Here is a 16,537-nt window from a genome sequence, read left to right on the forward strand (position 1 = left end):
CGTCGTAGTCACGATCCAAACGGTGATAATCAGTTGACACGTATACCTAATTGTGCTGAAACAATTCTTTCTATAACTAAAATTAAAAACGAAGAAGAAAAAGAAGGCTGTTTTTTTTAAAATTATACCTCGAGATTCGAGTTTTTCCCGTGCTATAATGTCGAGATGAAAATGCGGGTAAGTCATTTTTATGTTCTTAATCTCTCATGATCCGTTATTTATCTGCGCTATTGTTCTAGTCACATGAACCTATATACAGATATAAATAAATTTACATTCACTATCTCATTTTCGTTGTACAAGACTTGTTGAGCTGTCTACGGTAAATATGTAAAATTATTATTATTATTATTATTATTATTATTATTATTATTATTATTATTATTATTATTATTATTATTGTTGTTGTTATTATTACCATTATTATTGGACGGAGTAGTAGAAAGCTGGGCTGCTAACCCGAAAGTCCCGAGTTCGAATCCGGGTTCAAGTAAGTAGACCGTCCGCGAGTCCACCCAACTCTGATGTGTACCTAATTCATGTTAGGGAAAGTAAATGCAGCTGGGCATAGTGTTGACCACACTATCTTTTCATATGCCGAGGTCACAGAAACAAGTGAAGTCTATTTCACCTTCCCTATAGACCGTTAAGTTTGAAAGGGACCTTTACTTAATATTATTATTATTATTTAAGGCTATGTAAAAATTGCTTGTTGTGACATGTGTTTTATTATTATTTACAAAAGTGCTCGTCACCGCGTACAGTTGTGGTCTCGGTAGAAAGTCTGACGAAATATTTTAAAAGAGTTTCATTAATGCGATACCAATCCTATACTTTTTGAAGTAGGAAATTGTTTTCAAAACATGAGTTATTCAAACTATGCCTTAGCCATATTGCTTCCTTCATATAATTTTCAGGGCACGTGTTTCCCCACACCAGGGATATAATATGTAGGCCTATAGCTTTGAGTATACGTTAATTACTCTTTAAAATAGTGAGGTAGAACACACTTCGGCGACCGCCTGCGTGTGAGTGACCATGACCGTGCCATGACCCTGACCCGACCCTGATTATGACCATGACCATGACCGTATGTCCGTATGAGTATATGACCGTATGACCGTGTGACCGTGTGACCGTGTGACCGTGTGACCGTGTGACCGTGTGACCGTGTGACCGTGTGACCGTGTGACCGTGTGGCCGTGTGACCGTGTGGCCGTGTGGCCGTGTGGCCGTGTGGCCGTGTGACCGTATGACCGTATGACCGTATGACCGTATGACCGTATGACCGTATGACCGTATGACCGTATGACCGTATGACCGTATGACCGTATGAACGTATGACCGTATGACCGTATGACCGTATGACCGTATGACCGAATGACCGAATGACCGTATGACCGTATGACCGTATGACCGTATGACCGTATGACCGTATGACCGTATGACCGTATGACCGTATGACCGTATGACCGTATGACCGTATGACCGTATGACCGTATGACCGTATGACCGTATGACCGTATGACCGTATGACCGTATGACCGTATGACCGTATGACCGTATGACCATGAACATGACCATATGACCATGACGATATGACCATGGCCATATGACCAAGACCAGGGGGAAATTTCCTGGGAGTTTTAATTGTTAAAATGTTTGAAAAGGCAACAAATCTTGAAAAAAAAACAGCACTACAAGAAATGTGATATAATTAGACATAAACATTAATATTGCCAGTGCAAAGATTTCTATGTGATATACGCCCTCTGTGTTTGAATGTTGTCTGACACTGTTTGTGTTGTCAACGATAAAACTGTCTTTATGAAAATATTGTTTCTCAAGGTCAAAACGAATTATCAGTTTTTTCAGATTGGACAATAAAAGATGTCTTTAGCTCACGTCGTTGTGCTTATTGCTTTAGTTGACACTGGAGGTGCTGAATGCAGCAGAACAAACTGGGCGGAAACGTTTAAAAAACAGGGAACTTCAATGTGTAATAACCAAAATGATTTTATCTCAGGCTTTTATAGAGCTGCTTTCACAGGTGATGAAAAGGACAGTATAGAATTAATAGAAGGAGTTGAATGTTGTTCGAGAAATTCACCATGGGACAAATCTAGAACACAAACAATGATTGCTGATTGGTGGTACTCGTTTGATAGATTAAATTCCTGGTCGAATTGTCAAGACGGTTATTTCCTAAACGGTATTTACAGAACGAGAGACGCTGACCGATGCTATTCGCATAACATTGAAGAGGGACGTTGTTCTAAACCAGCTGACCACCCAGAATATTATAGTAACTGTTATGACCACGATATTGGGACATGTTTTGATAATACAGGTTTGTGTAAATGTAATGATGGTTACTATGTCACTGGTTTGTACAAGGGGACCTGTAATCGACTTTATTGTATAGAGATGTTGCGATGTTGCAAGCCGGCGTCAGCACCAGAAGTCCTGGACGAGCTCTACATGGTGAAGACACGCATCATGGACACTACAATGCACGACATTGCTAATTTGGCGAATCATCTCGGTTACCGCTGGTGTGGAGGTTGTAGAGGCCAGTTCGCTGGCGAAGATTTTGTTAGAGAAGGCGACACATGGCTTTCAAATTTAGATCAACCCTGTAGTGGCGACTGGAATGACCAACGTCTCAACATGGCTTATGGCGATTGGAGCTTTGCTATGAAAGACATTAAATACGGACCTCATATTATCCAAAACTTAGTACCAGAAACTATAGACTCGGGGATTTTTTATAACAATGACGTGACAGATGCGATGAAGACTATTACACGAAGTGAGTCCAGCGTTCGCACAGTCACCCACACGACAACCAGTTCTTGGAAAAACAATATTGATTTGAACATCCAAGTTAGTTACAAGCCACCAGGAGCGGAAATTAGTGCCGGATACAAGTTTGGATATGAGACAAGCACGTCTACAAAAAATGAACAAAGTGATAAAACATCAAAGAATTTTACAATGACTACTAGTAAAAATATCAAGGCCTATTCTGCTGCCAAATGGAGTTTTATCGTGGCAAAAACACGAACTTCAATAACGTACACGGCTACAATCATAGCCAGGTTTTCTACCGAGCTTCAAGGCCTTCTACGTGGGGGTGAAGGACAGCACGATACCTACACAAATTATCATAACAAGTATCATGGTAGGAATAGTGACTCAAAGGTGAACTACAAGTTTGGCAGCTCCAGCGTCCCATTTTACACAGACCTAAAGCAACAGAGCGATACAAGTTCACAGCCTTGGTTGTGGAACGAACTGAAAAACGCGTATCCAGGATTCCAACAAGTGGTCGACGATTTGTGCGATGAGAATCGATACGTCTTTCAACTGACTGGAAGGTTTGATGATGTTGTTGGTACAAGTGGAGATTTTACCTGGGAAGCTGTACCATTAAGTAAACGATCAGCAGACCGTTACAAGCGTGTTCCTGACCATATCTTCCAGAATTCAACACATGTCGCTAGGGCTTTGCCAAATGATGTTCCTCCTGTTAAACTTGATCCTCCTTAAGTGAATCTGCTCACTTCAATGATTTCCATAGGAAACATCTTTAAAAGGAATTCATCAAGGAATTCATATTAAACTATAGTAACTAAATAAATTCAAGTTTAACTTTAGAGCACATGCGTTCATTTGTGTTACATTATCGTAAACGAATGTCTCAAAATTGTTTTTGCTTTACACATGTCAAATGTGTTTATATTTGTTTTGCAACTTTATTATTTGTTAAACATTTCTACTTCTATTTTTAAGAGATTAATTTGCGTTTGCATTTGTGTTGTATTTTGTTTGCGTTTGTGTTTTCTTTTGTGTTAAAGTTGCATTCGTGTTTGCGTTTGAGTTTTCGTTTGTGTTTTCGATTGTGTCTGTATTTGCCCCTGCGTTTGTTTTTAGTTTGCGTTTGTATTTCGTGCAACATTTGCAAGTGTTTGTGTTTTTGGTTATGGTTTTGGTCGTTTTTGGTTTGAGGTTTGGGTTGAGTTTGGAGTTAAAGTTAACTGTAGGGTTATGTGTGACTTTCTTAATCGTAAATATTTCCGTAAAAACATTTTATTGGAAGTAATATATTTCTTAAACACTGTTAGTGTCGGGTATTTGCTGCATAATGAAAGCACAAATAACAATCTTATACAGATAGCTTTTTCACAGAGGCCAGTGCAGGGCCTAGACGGGACGGCTAATTAAATTTAAAGTTGTGTTTCGAAAAAAGCCTTACATTCGCCAAAATAAAATGGTTCGTTACGAACAATCGTCAACACGTCACACATTTTAAAATAAAATGCCCAAAAAACCTGAGTTGTTATTATTATTACCAAACAGAAATTGTGTTCCCACATTAAAATAAAAATGAGCAACACTCTTTGTAAACGCATTTATTTAACTTGCTTTATTTGTCCGTCGTGCGAGATCATAACGGGTGAGTGAAATTTCAGGCACCTCTAAACGATTAATTTCTCTAAAATTCGGCACGTTGTTCAAGATTTAAAGACAGTGCAATTTGACCTTCAATTTGACTTAAATGAATACCTAATTAATTTTATAAAAACTAATTAATATTTTCTGAATTTACTGGGCTGTCCTACTACTCTTTCCACACTATTAGAATCAATTTATTGTTCAATATGTGCGCAAAAGTAGTTATTCATGCAACTCTATTGTAAAAAAAAAATTAAAATACTGAAAAATATTGAATAAAAACTTTTTAATAACATGCTTTTATGTAATAATGCTATAAAAGCAAGAAAAAAAAATGATTTTCTTTAAATATATAATAACACACTATTTTAAAATTTAAATAACTATAAAGAAAAGCATGGGTCTCAATATTATCTTTTGGATAACGTTACTAACATTAAGGAAGAGATCTATGTAGTTACTTAAATAGTAGTTCAATCTATATAATCTATATAATATATAATTCTCTTCATGGAGACCATAGAAAACACCAAGCTGTAAGCGCGCCTAGAAGCTTCCTCTCTTCCTCTCTAGGCATATCTAAGCAGAGTGGTCGGGTGCCCAATCAGGCACTTCTCTGCGCCGTAGGCATTTCAAATTTAGCAGCCTCCGGTCTCGGACCGACAGAAAAATGTTTTTTTTTTTTAATTTCGCAAATCGAATGCGGTTCGACACCGTTCATCCGAGTGCCATAAAACTTAGGGGATTTTATGAGAATACTTCTGAAAAGGTTTCTGAGAAATATTTCTTAAGGGCGGCGCACGCAAGGTTGCTATTTTTGTCAATATACGATTTGGTGCCCGGAGTCTCAGTGCGGCAATATTAGCACGTGTTATCCATTAATCGAGCGTCCTGCATAGCGGGTAAGGGGTACTACTTTATTCAGCGTTATAACTTTAACAGTCACAGCCTCCGGCGCCCCGGATATTTCTCGAGCCGAAGCGCCTAAGGCTCCCTTGTGTGCACTATTTAAAAAAGGCTATACACTAAAGAAACGATGGGCAACAATATTTGATGACTATTGAATTAGGTTCCTCCTCCAGCGCTCCTGCAGGGTGCGATTTCACGCACTGGGCTTTCCCGTGAGCGCAAAAAACGCCAAGGGGCCATACGTGGCTCCCCTGCTGTAGTATAATCGGGGGCTCACGAGAACGCCCTTCTAGGTCCCTGGCGCTTGGGCGGTGAGTGATTGACGGTGATATGACGGTAAGTGATTAACGTAATAGTAAAACTTTCACACAGCACGCCACAATGAATTGTTTACATGTAAATAATTCAGTTAAAAAAACAAGGTTACGCTTCTAAGAATATACATAGACACTCATCCTCCCATAGCATTGCCTTTTGCGTTACCCCAGTAAATAGATTCATTTTTAACTCTAAAAAATGAGCTAGTGTTGATGTGATGGATTGATATTTTGTTAAACTCGATTCATACTAACTGATGTTAGCTACGCCACCGGTTCAAGTCTATAGCTTCGAATCCCCATGTTTAGGTAAACCGAAGTTGAGCATCGAAGATTACTGCACATATAGGCTAGTTAAACCAGACATTCAGTATTGTATCGTGTGCAATATGTCTATACATCTAATAATTCTCTTATCAAATTTCAAGATTCCATCCCTGCACCGGGGTTACTTTTTCCATGGCATTAATATGAGGGTGGTTGACAAGAATGGTGTTTATTAAAGGATCAATCAAGGCCGGTCAAGGCTATAACTTATTATAATTATCTCATACGTCAAGAGCGACGAAAGCTTTTAATTTTTATTTATTTTATTTTCTTTATTTTATTTATTTTTATTTTCTTATTTCACAGCATTTACAAGCATGTTGCTATAACGTTGTTTTTTAATATATTTGTTTTATTTTCTAATTTTTAGTGATTACTGATTTAAGAAGTCGACACAACTAAGGATATTTGCTTTAAAATACTGTCAGCACCGTATCTAACAGACGATTATACGATTATCTGCTCAGTGAAAAGAAAGCGTCCGTGACCACAATTTACATACAACATCATGCTGATAAAGAGAAGGATATTTCTTATCCTGCTTCCTCCCCCTTAGTTTAAACACGTTTAAGAACTATATTATCTGTCCCCAAGAGCCTTTTGTACCATTGTTAACATTAGGCGTGAACTACAACTCATTAGACTGTAAGGATTAAATGCTATTTGATACCCTGAGGTTTATCTTTCATGAACCTATAGCACCATGTTTCCTAAGAGACCTTGTTAACAGAAGGTAGTGAGTGCTCATCAGTCATAATCCATGCGTAAACAGACACGTTTGTTTGACTTATTATAAACATTTTATTAATCATTGTCTTTCAGGCTTACCAACTCTGTCTCTCACCCGCACCCCACACATAAAATCACACCGGGGCGACATAAGGCTAACATTAAGCTCATATGATTAGGTGAGACTATATTGCGGTGAGGAATGCGCGGACTGACACTATTTCTAACAGGTAACGCCGTTTAAATTATTCTCGAAATTTACAGAGAAAACAAGTATCTAGGTAAATTATGAATCGTTTTGAGTTGATTTAATCAGCTAACAAATATTTGACGCTAATGTTAAATGGTAATTTTATTGACTAAATTATTTTCTCCGTCTCCTTATCCTGATAGACGTGCTGTATAATAGATGACTCAATATAACACCAAACTTAACTGTATCATACCACTACCAAGTTAAGAACCCCACAGAAAAATGTATACCCTAATACTATCCATATGTATGTGTTCGTTTACCTTTTTTCTCATTGTTTTTGGTTTGTGTTTTAGTTTATATTAGAAATCAACCGGCAAATTTTAATCATTATATGTTATTTAAATAACGAAATATATTATTGAATCAGAGAAGCGAAAACATTTTGTTTTGAATATATTGCCTCACATTAGGAAGCATCTCGAGATTGGAATACTCAGCATGATATATACCTGCATAGGTTGTAGGTCCTGTACAAAATTGTAATATTGTAGATTTGATTTCAAGAAATTAATCTTTTTTTGTCAGTTGGTCAACTTGCCATTCTCTTTAACAACATCACTTGCTAGTAGAATTATATTTTTTGATTAGATGTGCATACCGATGTTTATAGATCAGATTCGTATTACTGCTGGCTCCATGGTGAAAGCGAGTATTGCATTCGTTTGTTTAATTATCTCATTTAATTTAGTTTCTTTAAATAGGTAGTTTCAACTAATGTGATTTTTTTACTGTTTTAATTTTTACAAATAGCAGTTCTTTTACTAAACTATGACTTTCCAATATTTTTTTTCTAGATTCTGAAGTTTTTTTTCCGTTTGTTTTCACCATGTTTTATTTACATTTTATTTAATTTATGATCCTTGTTCATTTCTGTACACATGATATAATTTTCATGAATCTTAATTAAAGGAGATAGCACTTGGTTTACCGTGGCAGGATGCCCACATTTAAAAATAATTTATGCATTGAATGTTTTTTGCCAACAGTCCTGAGGCTGTGTCACAATTTGTCTAAATGCGTTGGAAAACAGTTTCGAATGTCAGGGCAACAAATAAAAAAACCATACGCCTTATGTTTTGCTGGTGATGCACACAAAGAACAAGAATTGTCGTCTTGACCGGATGCTTAATACACTATATAGACTTGTAAAACTGATGCTAAATACTAGTTTTTAAGGGGTCAGCGTGGTCGAGCCGGTAAAGCCCGTGGTTTCTAAACCGAAATGTCTTGGGTTTAAGAAATGAGGTTCGATAGATGGTGATGACTCCAAAATCAAAAGAAAAAAAAATTGCTGCCTTGAAATTTGTTCTTGGTTGAACAAAGACTATAGAGGCAAATCCAAAAAAGATAAGCAGTCTGAGTCCACGGCCCATATGGCGCATAAGCAAATGACACGTAACTTATATGGCTAAAACAATACCTTCCAACACTAAAATTATAACCGAAGAAGAAGAAGAAGGCTATTCGTTATAATTACAGCTGGTGATTCGTGTTTTGTTCCGTACTAAATCGACGACCTGAAAATGCGGGTAAGACATTTTTTATTTCATTAATCTCTTATGATCCGTTATTTATCTGCGCTATTGTTCTAGGAACATGAAACTTTAGATATAAATAAATTCACATTCAATATCTCATTTTCGTTGTACCTCTATCACAACACTTGTGGCGTAGTCAGCGGTAAATATAAATAAAATTTAAACATAAATAAATATAAATAAATATATAAATAAATAAATAAATAAATAAATAAATAAATATATATATATATATATATATATATATATATATATATATATATATATATATATGTATATATATATATATATATATATATATATAAAAATATATAAATAAATAAATATATATATATATATATATATATATATATATATATATATATATATATATATATATATATATATATATATATATATATATATATATATATATATAAATTATAATTATAATTATAATTATAATTATAATTATAATTATAATTATAATTATAATTATAATTATAATTATAATTATAATTATAATTATAATTATAATTATAATTATAATTATAATTATAATTATAATTATAATTATAATTATAATTATAATTATAATTATAATTATAATTATAATTGTTATTATTATTATTATTATTATTATTATAACTATTATTATTATTATTATTATTATTATTATTATTATTATTATTATTATTATTAGTATTACTATTATTATTATTATTATTATTAAGATTATGTTAAAATGCGATTTGTTATATTCATAAGAGTGATTGTCCCGTCGTGTAGTGGTGGTCTCTGTTTTAAGTCTGACACAATATTTTAAACGGGTTTTATTCATACGAAACTAAATCTATACTCTCAGAAGTTTCACCTTGTTTTTTAAAAATAAAACTGAGTTATTCAAATGCAATACTGCGCGATATTTCTTGCATCATTATGACCATGACCATGACCATGACCATAACCATGACCAAGACCAAGACCATGACCATGACCATGACCATGACCATGACCATGACCATGACCATGACCATGACCATGACCATGACCATAAACATGAACATGAACATGAACATGAACATGAACATGAACATGAACATGAACATGAACATTAACATTAACATTAACATTAACATTAACATTAACATTAACATTAACATTAACATTAACATTAACATTAACATTAACATTAACATTAACATTAACATTAACATTAACATTAACATTAACATTAACATTAACATTAACATTAACATTAACATTAACATTAACATTAACATTAACATTAACATTAACATTAACATTAACATTAACATTAACATTAACATTAACATTAACATTAACATTAACATTAACATTAACATTAACATTAACATTAACATTAACATTAACATTAACATTAACATTAACATTAACATTAACATTAACATTAACATTAACATTAACATTAACATTAACATTAACATTAACATTAACATTAACATTAACATTAACATTAACATTAACATTAACATTAACATTAACATTAACATTAACATTAACATTAACATTAACATTAACATTAACATTAACATTAACATTAACATTAACATTAACATTAACATTAACATTAACATTAACATTAACATTAACATTAACATTAACATTAACATTAACATTAACATTAACATTAACATTAACATTAACATTAACATTAACATTAACATTAACATTAACATTAACATTAACATTAACATTAACATTAACATTAACATTAACATTAACATTAACATTAACATTAACATTAACATTAACATTAACATTAACATTAACATTAACATTAACATTAACATTAACATTAACATTAACATTAACATTAACATTAACATTAACATTAACATTAACATTAACATTAACATTAACATTAACATTAACATTAACATTAACATTAACATTAACATTAACATTAACATTAACATTAACATTAACATTAACATTAACATTAACATTAACATTAACATTAACATTAACATTAACATTAACATTAACATTAACATTAACATTAACATTAACATTAACATTAACATTAACATTAACATTAACATTAACATTAACATTAACATTAACATTAACATTAACATTAACATTAACATTAACATTAACATTAACATTAACATTAACATTAACATTAACATTAACATTAACATTAACATTAACATTAACATTAACATTAACATTAACATTAACATTAACATTAACATTAACATTAACATTAACATTAACATTAACATTAACATTAACATTAACATTAACATTAACATTAACATTAACATTAACATTAACATTAACATTAACATTAACATTAACATTAACATTAACATTAACATTAACATTAACATTAACATTAACATTAACATTAACATTAACATTAACATTAACATTAACATTAACATTAACATTAACATTAACATTAACATTAACATTAACATTAACATTAACATTAACATTAACATTAACATTAACATTAACATTAACATTAACATTAACAATTCTGGCAACTAATACATACTACGCGCCAACAATAAATGTATTATAATATGATAATTACAGCAATCTTGCAAATGTTTTCCATTCTCTCTGCCTATGTTAAGTTTGAACAGTTTTTGAAATATAATGCCTATGTGCCATCCGTCCTATGCATTTGCAGGTGTCACGAAACTATTTATATTGTCAACGATAAAACTGTGTTTGTGAAAACATTGTTTCTCAACGTGAAACAAATTGTCAGTTTTTCAGATCGGACGAAAAAGATGTCTTTAGCTCACGTCGTTGTGCTTATGGCTTTAGTTGACACTGGTGGTGCTGGTTGCAGCAGAACAAACTGGGCGGAAACGATTAAAAAACAGGGAACTTCAATGTGTAATAACCAAAATGATTTTATCTCTGGCTTTTATCGAGCTGCTTTCACAGGTGATGAAAAGGACAGTATAGAATTAATAGACGGAGTTGAATGTTGTTCGAGAAATTCACCATGGGACACATCTAGAACACAAACAATGACAGCTGATTGGTGGTACTCGTTTGATAAAGTAAATACTTGGTCAACCTGTCCTCCTGGTTATTTCTTAAACGGTATTTACAGAACGAGAGACGCTGACCGTGGCTTTCTGCATAACATAGAAGAGGGACGTTGTTCTAAACCAGCGGACCACCCACCATACTACCATGACTGCAATGACCACAACGTTGAGACATGTTTTAATGGCATAGGTTTGTGTAAATGTAATGATGGTTACTATGTCACTGGTTTGTACAAGGGGAACTGTAATCGACTTTTTTGTATAGAGACTTTGCGATGTTGCAAGCCGGCGTCAGCACCAGAAGTACTCGACGAACTCAACAAGGTGAAGACACGCATCATGGACACTACAATGCACGACATATCAAATTTGGCGAATCATCTCGGTTATGGTTGGTGCGGAGGTTGTAGAGGCGAGAATGTTGGCGAGGATTTTGTAAGAAACGGCGACACATGGCTCTCTAGTACAAACCAACCGTGCGATGGGTATATGCATGAACAACGTCTCAACCTAGCCTATGGAGACTGGAGTTTTGGTATAAAAGACATCAAATATGGAACACCTTTAATTGAAGATTTGGCGGCTGAAACGATAGACTCAGGAGTTATTTATAACAGAGACCCGACAAGTACAACCAAGACTATCACACGAACTGAAAGCATTGCGCGTAGTATCACACATACGACAACCAGCGCTTGGAGAAACAGCCAGGAATTAAATTTCAAAATATCCTACACACCGCCTGGCGGACCTACTATTTCTACCGGGTTCAAGTTTGGATTTGAAACAAGTTCATCGCAGACAGATGAAAACAAAGATGAACAGACGAAATCCTTTACAGTCACTAGTGTAAAAACCATACAACCGAATTCTGCAGCTAAATGGCGTCTTGTTGTGGCCAAAACTAAAAGTTCAGTTAACTATACTGCGACAATTATAGTTAAGTTCTCCACTGAGCTTCAAGGTTTTCTACGTTGGAGTGGGGGCATTGGTCATGCTGATACCAATTACCATTATAAGCATCGTGGAAGTGGAGATCGTCCTACTTTTAACTACAGATTTGGCGACTCTAAGGTCCCCTTCTACACAGCACTGAAGAGAGAGAGCGATACCAACTCACACCCTTGGTTGTGGACCAATTTGAAAAGTGCATATCCAGGCTTGCAACAGGTAATCAACGATCTGTGCGATGAAAACAGATACGTTTTTAAGCTAACCGGAAAGTTTGAAGATGTATCGGGAAAAAACGTCGACTTTCATTGGGATACCGTACCGACAAAAAAGCGATCAGTAGACTCTCGTGCTAATGCACAGGATAAAATTTTACATGCTTCCACACAATTTCCCAAGACTGCACCTAACGATGTTGGTCCTAAGAATCTAACTGACATTTTACAGAACTCCACACAAGTGGCCAAGACTGCGCATAACGATGTTGGTCCTACAAAGCTAACGGATCATATTTTACAGAACTCCACACAAGTGCAAAAGACTGCGCCTAACGATGCTCCTCGAGTGAATCTTTGATCCTTCGTAATCGAACATCGAGGTGACGTCCAAGCTGCGTAAACTCTTGAAGATGTTTCAAAATAAAACATACATATGCAGGCTCTTAATGTTTTATGTGGTTGTTTTAATCTATACTTGTTTTATTCTTTACTTTGTGTACAATAATATTCTGGTTTTTCTGTCGAATCCCGTGCAACTTCAAAACGTCCCCGTCATAACAACCCCGTCAAAACGACTACGTCAAAAGTGCAAGCGTCGAATTGACCACGTCATATAGGCTCCCGATAAAAGGGATTCAGTCAAAAAAAATAAGTGAAAGTAAAAGTAAAGTTCCCTTTTTACACGTGACGGTCTATAGGGCAAGTGAAGTAGAGTTCATTTGTTTTTGTGACCTCGGCATATGAAGAAATAGTGTGGTAAGCACTATGTCCAGTCAACTTTACTTTCCCTAACGTGAGTTAGGTACCCATCAAAGTTGGGAGGAATCAAGGACGGTTTACTGACTAAAACCCGGATTCGAACAGAAATCGGGACCTACACAAAGAACTTTCTATTTTTGTACACGATTGTCAGAAAAAACATACATACAAACAACAAATGAATTAAACCAAACAAATAAACAAATAAACAAATATAAAATTAATTAAAATTTTAAAATTTTAAAAATTTAAATTTAAATTTAAAAAATTTAAATTTAAAAAATTAAAATCAAATTAATTAAAATTATAAACAAACAAAAAATAAACAAAGTAATTAAATTAAAATTAAAAATTAAAATAAAATTAATTAAAATTACACTAATAATCAAATTACGTAACTAAATAATAAAAATTACAAAATTATAAACAAAATAAATAAAAAAATCAAACTAATTAAAAACTCATTAAAAAATAATTAAATTAAAATTATAAATAACAAACAAACTCATTAAATTAAAAAAAAGGGTGATTACGTAACTATGTCACCTGCAGTGATTACGTCACAAGGTCACCGGTGGTGACCTACTGAACTACTACACATCCCCCTGCGCCTGCGCCACCTCCCATCCCCATCCCCATCCCCAGTATTTTACTATATCTCATTGTCCCTGCACACTGCGCCACTCCACCTTCACCCTGCGCCACTCCCCTCCTAGTATTTTACTATATCTCGTTGTCCTTGCGGCTCACCTTCCCCCTGCGCCACCCCCTTCACACTGCGAGTAGTTTACTATATCTCGTTGTCCCTGCGCGCTGCGCCACCCTGCGCCGGCGCCATACTACCCAAAAGGGACCTAATATACTACTGCTAAGTTATGATTATCGTTCATAGCGTTTAGTTCTTTTGTGTAAAAATTTTAGGTAACGTTATTCTTACTATATGCAAATGATTTTTCGTACTATGCATACTGTTTTGCCTTGCAAAAATAATGCACTCTATTAAACAAAAATACAATTCATCGAAATCTGTATTTGAAACAGTTATTGTTGCCAAAGCTAGACATTCTGTAACAACAAATCCTAGTGTGCCCCCTGTGGCCTCGAAATGCCACGTTTCTATACTTAATTCCAACCAAGCTAATCTTTACAATATTTTTTCGATAATCTCTTTACTGGTATACCCTTACATTGTTTTTTAATTAACCTTATTTTAATCCAAAACCTGGGTAAAAACAAATCAACGGTGAATAACTAAAGTTGCCGCGAAATTGTATTTTTAACGCGAAGCTTAATTTAATGCAAAGTATTATGTTACACGAAAAATTCACTATATTTATCAGCTTTGAAATACAATTCAACCATGGGATTATTGCCCGCTATGTGATACATATTATCTAAGAAATACCTCTATATTTTTTTTTTGCATGAATGCGGGTGACTTATAAAATCTGTATTCTATAAGCCACTTAAAACTTTATCTAATCATAGGATTGCCATTAGCTGGATGAATAGAATAACAGCTTAACACATTTTTTGAAATAGACTTATAAAGCTTTTCTCTGCAAAACCCTACTTGCATTAAAGGCTTTATGCATCAATACAGTTTCGTGATAAATATGTTACACGCATTATATAGATGTATATATTTTATGGCATTAGGTTTGCTGATCCCGCGACTACATGGGAAGAACGTATCGTGTTTCAATACGAGAACTTGATAAAAGCTCAACATGGTCTAAAGGCCGAGAGGGTCAAATGACGATCAGCCTGAATCTCGATCAATAAATTACAAAATATTCGAAAGGCCTACCTCCAAACTACCGAATAGCACTAAGGCCGACCACCCAACTATCAACTAGCTTTAAGGACGATCACTAAACTTAAAAATTAATATTTAATAATTTATTTTATATGAAAACTTTTTTATACACGATTGGGAAAGAAATCCACTTACAAAATCAATAGTCTACTAACGTCTTCTGTCTTATTTCAAATGTTGTTATTAGTTCTAGTTTGCAAAGTCAGACTAAATTTCTCACCACCCATGCCCCACTTCTCACTCATGATCCAACAAATTGAACTTCAACAAAACGACCCAGTCTTAATAGCCCTGTCCAAAAGTCTTGACATATAGTAACCCGACAAAATGGGCTCTCGATAAATGGGCTCCCGAAATATGGACGCACGACATACTTGCTCCAGAAAATGAGCTACCGACATATTGGCCCCGGAAAAATGGGCTCACGACATATTGGCTACCGACAAATGGCTCATGACTTTAGAGATAAACTACCGAGTGACCTCCAAGTCGAACACCAAATTACTAAATAGGCATATCATCCGATATTAAAAAAAAACTGATATAAAAAAACTTAACTTGCATGCCATTGGTATTTATATTCCTATTATTTTTTATAGTCATGTAGAAAAACAACCTACTCAAAGTAGATTACATTAAATTAAGTATTTTGTTTAGACATAATACAAACACTCAGAAATTACTAAAACATCGTAGAATTAATAGGGTCTATGATCACACTGAATGCATTTTTATGTAAATATGTATGGTTTGTTTTATGTTTTAGTTTGTTTATTGTACATCTTGTTCATTTATATTGTTGTTCAATCTCTTAAAACTGCTGAGTCTACTTTAGTCTAAACTTTTCATTTTAACTGTTTACGCTTGCAGATACTAACTGGGGATATAATCATCACAGTTTTAAAAAAAAAACCTATATTAGCTAGGTCAGACCTGCCTTAGAATATGGTGCCTCAGCTCCAGGCTCAGCCGCTAAAACAAATATTAGCAAAATCGACAAAGTCCCGAACATTGGATTGAGAATAAAAACAGGAGCTATGGAAACAACACTGATAAAAGCAGCGGAGGAATTGGATGTTCTAAGTTCAATGGAAGAAAGAAGAGAATAAAAAATCCTCACCAAATACACAAAGCTGAAGGCACTAGATACCCATAATCTAAAGCAGGAGCACTAGAAGCCAAGCTCTTAAAACAGACTCCAAATGTCACGTTTTA

The 16,537-nt window shown here is 34.1% G+C and overlaps 2 protein-coding genes across 2 annotated transcripts; both read left to right on the forward strand.

The window, feature by feature from the left end:
* The first annotated feature begins 1,890 nt into the window (after positions 1 to 1,890).
* Positions 1,891 to 3,552, forward strand: LOC131935453 (uncharacterized). Its single transcript, XM_059291886.1, has one exon. It carries the CDS (start codon positions 1,891 to 1,893, stop codon positions 3,550 to 3,552), a length of 1,662 nt encoding a protein of 553 aa, XP_059147869.1.
* A 5,081-nt stretch (positions 3,553 to 8,633) lies between these two features.
* Positions 8,634 to 13,179, forward strand: LOC131936011 (aerolysin-4). Its single transcript, XM_059292848.1, has 2 exons — positions 8,634 to 8,676; positions 11,284 to 13,179. Exon 2 carries the CDS (start codon positions 11,306 to 11,308, stop codon positions 13,100 to 13,102), a length of 1,797 nt encoding a protein of 598 aa, XP_059148831.1. The 5' UTR covers positions 8,634 to 8,676; positions 11,284 to 11,305; the 3' UTR covers positions 13,103 to 13,179.
* Positions 13,180 to 16,537: the final 3,358 nt, after the last annotated feature.

Source organism: Physella acuta, unplaced genomic scaffold (genome assembly GCF_028476545.2).
Source record: "Physella acuta isolate Inbredline_101_S28 unplaced genomic scaffold, ASM2847654v3 ptg000004l, whole genome shotgun sequence".
NCBI lineage: Eukaryota > Metazoa > Mollusca > Gastropoda > Physidae > Physella > Physella acuta.

Excerpts from the sequence above, each read along its gene's own strand:
- LOC131935453 (XM_059291886.1), top strand. The coding sequence starts at position 1,891 with ATGTCTTTAGCTCACGTCGTTGTGCTTATTGCTTTAGTTGACACTGGA.
- LOC131936011 (XM_059292848.1), top strand. The coding sequence starts at position 11,306 with ATGTCTTTAGCTCACGTCGTTGTGCTTATGGCTTTAGTTGACACTGGT.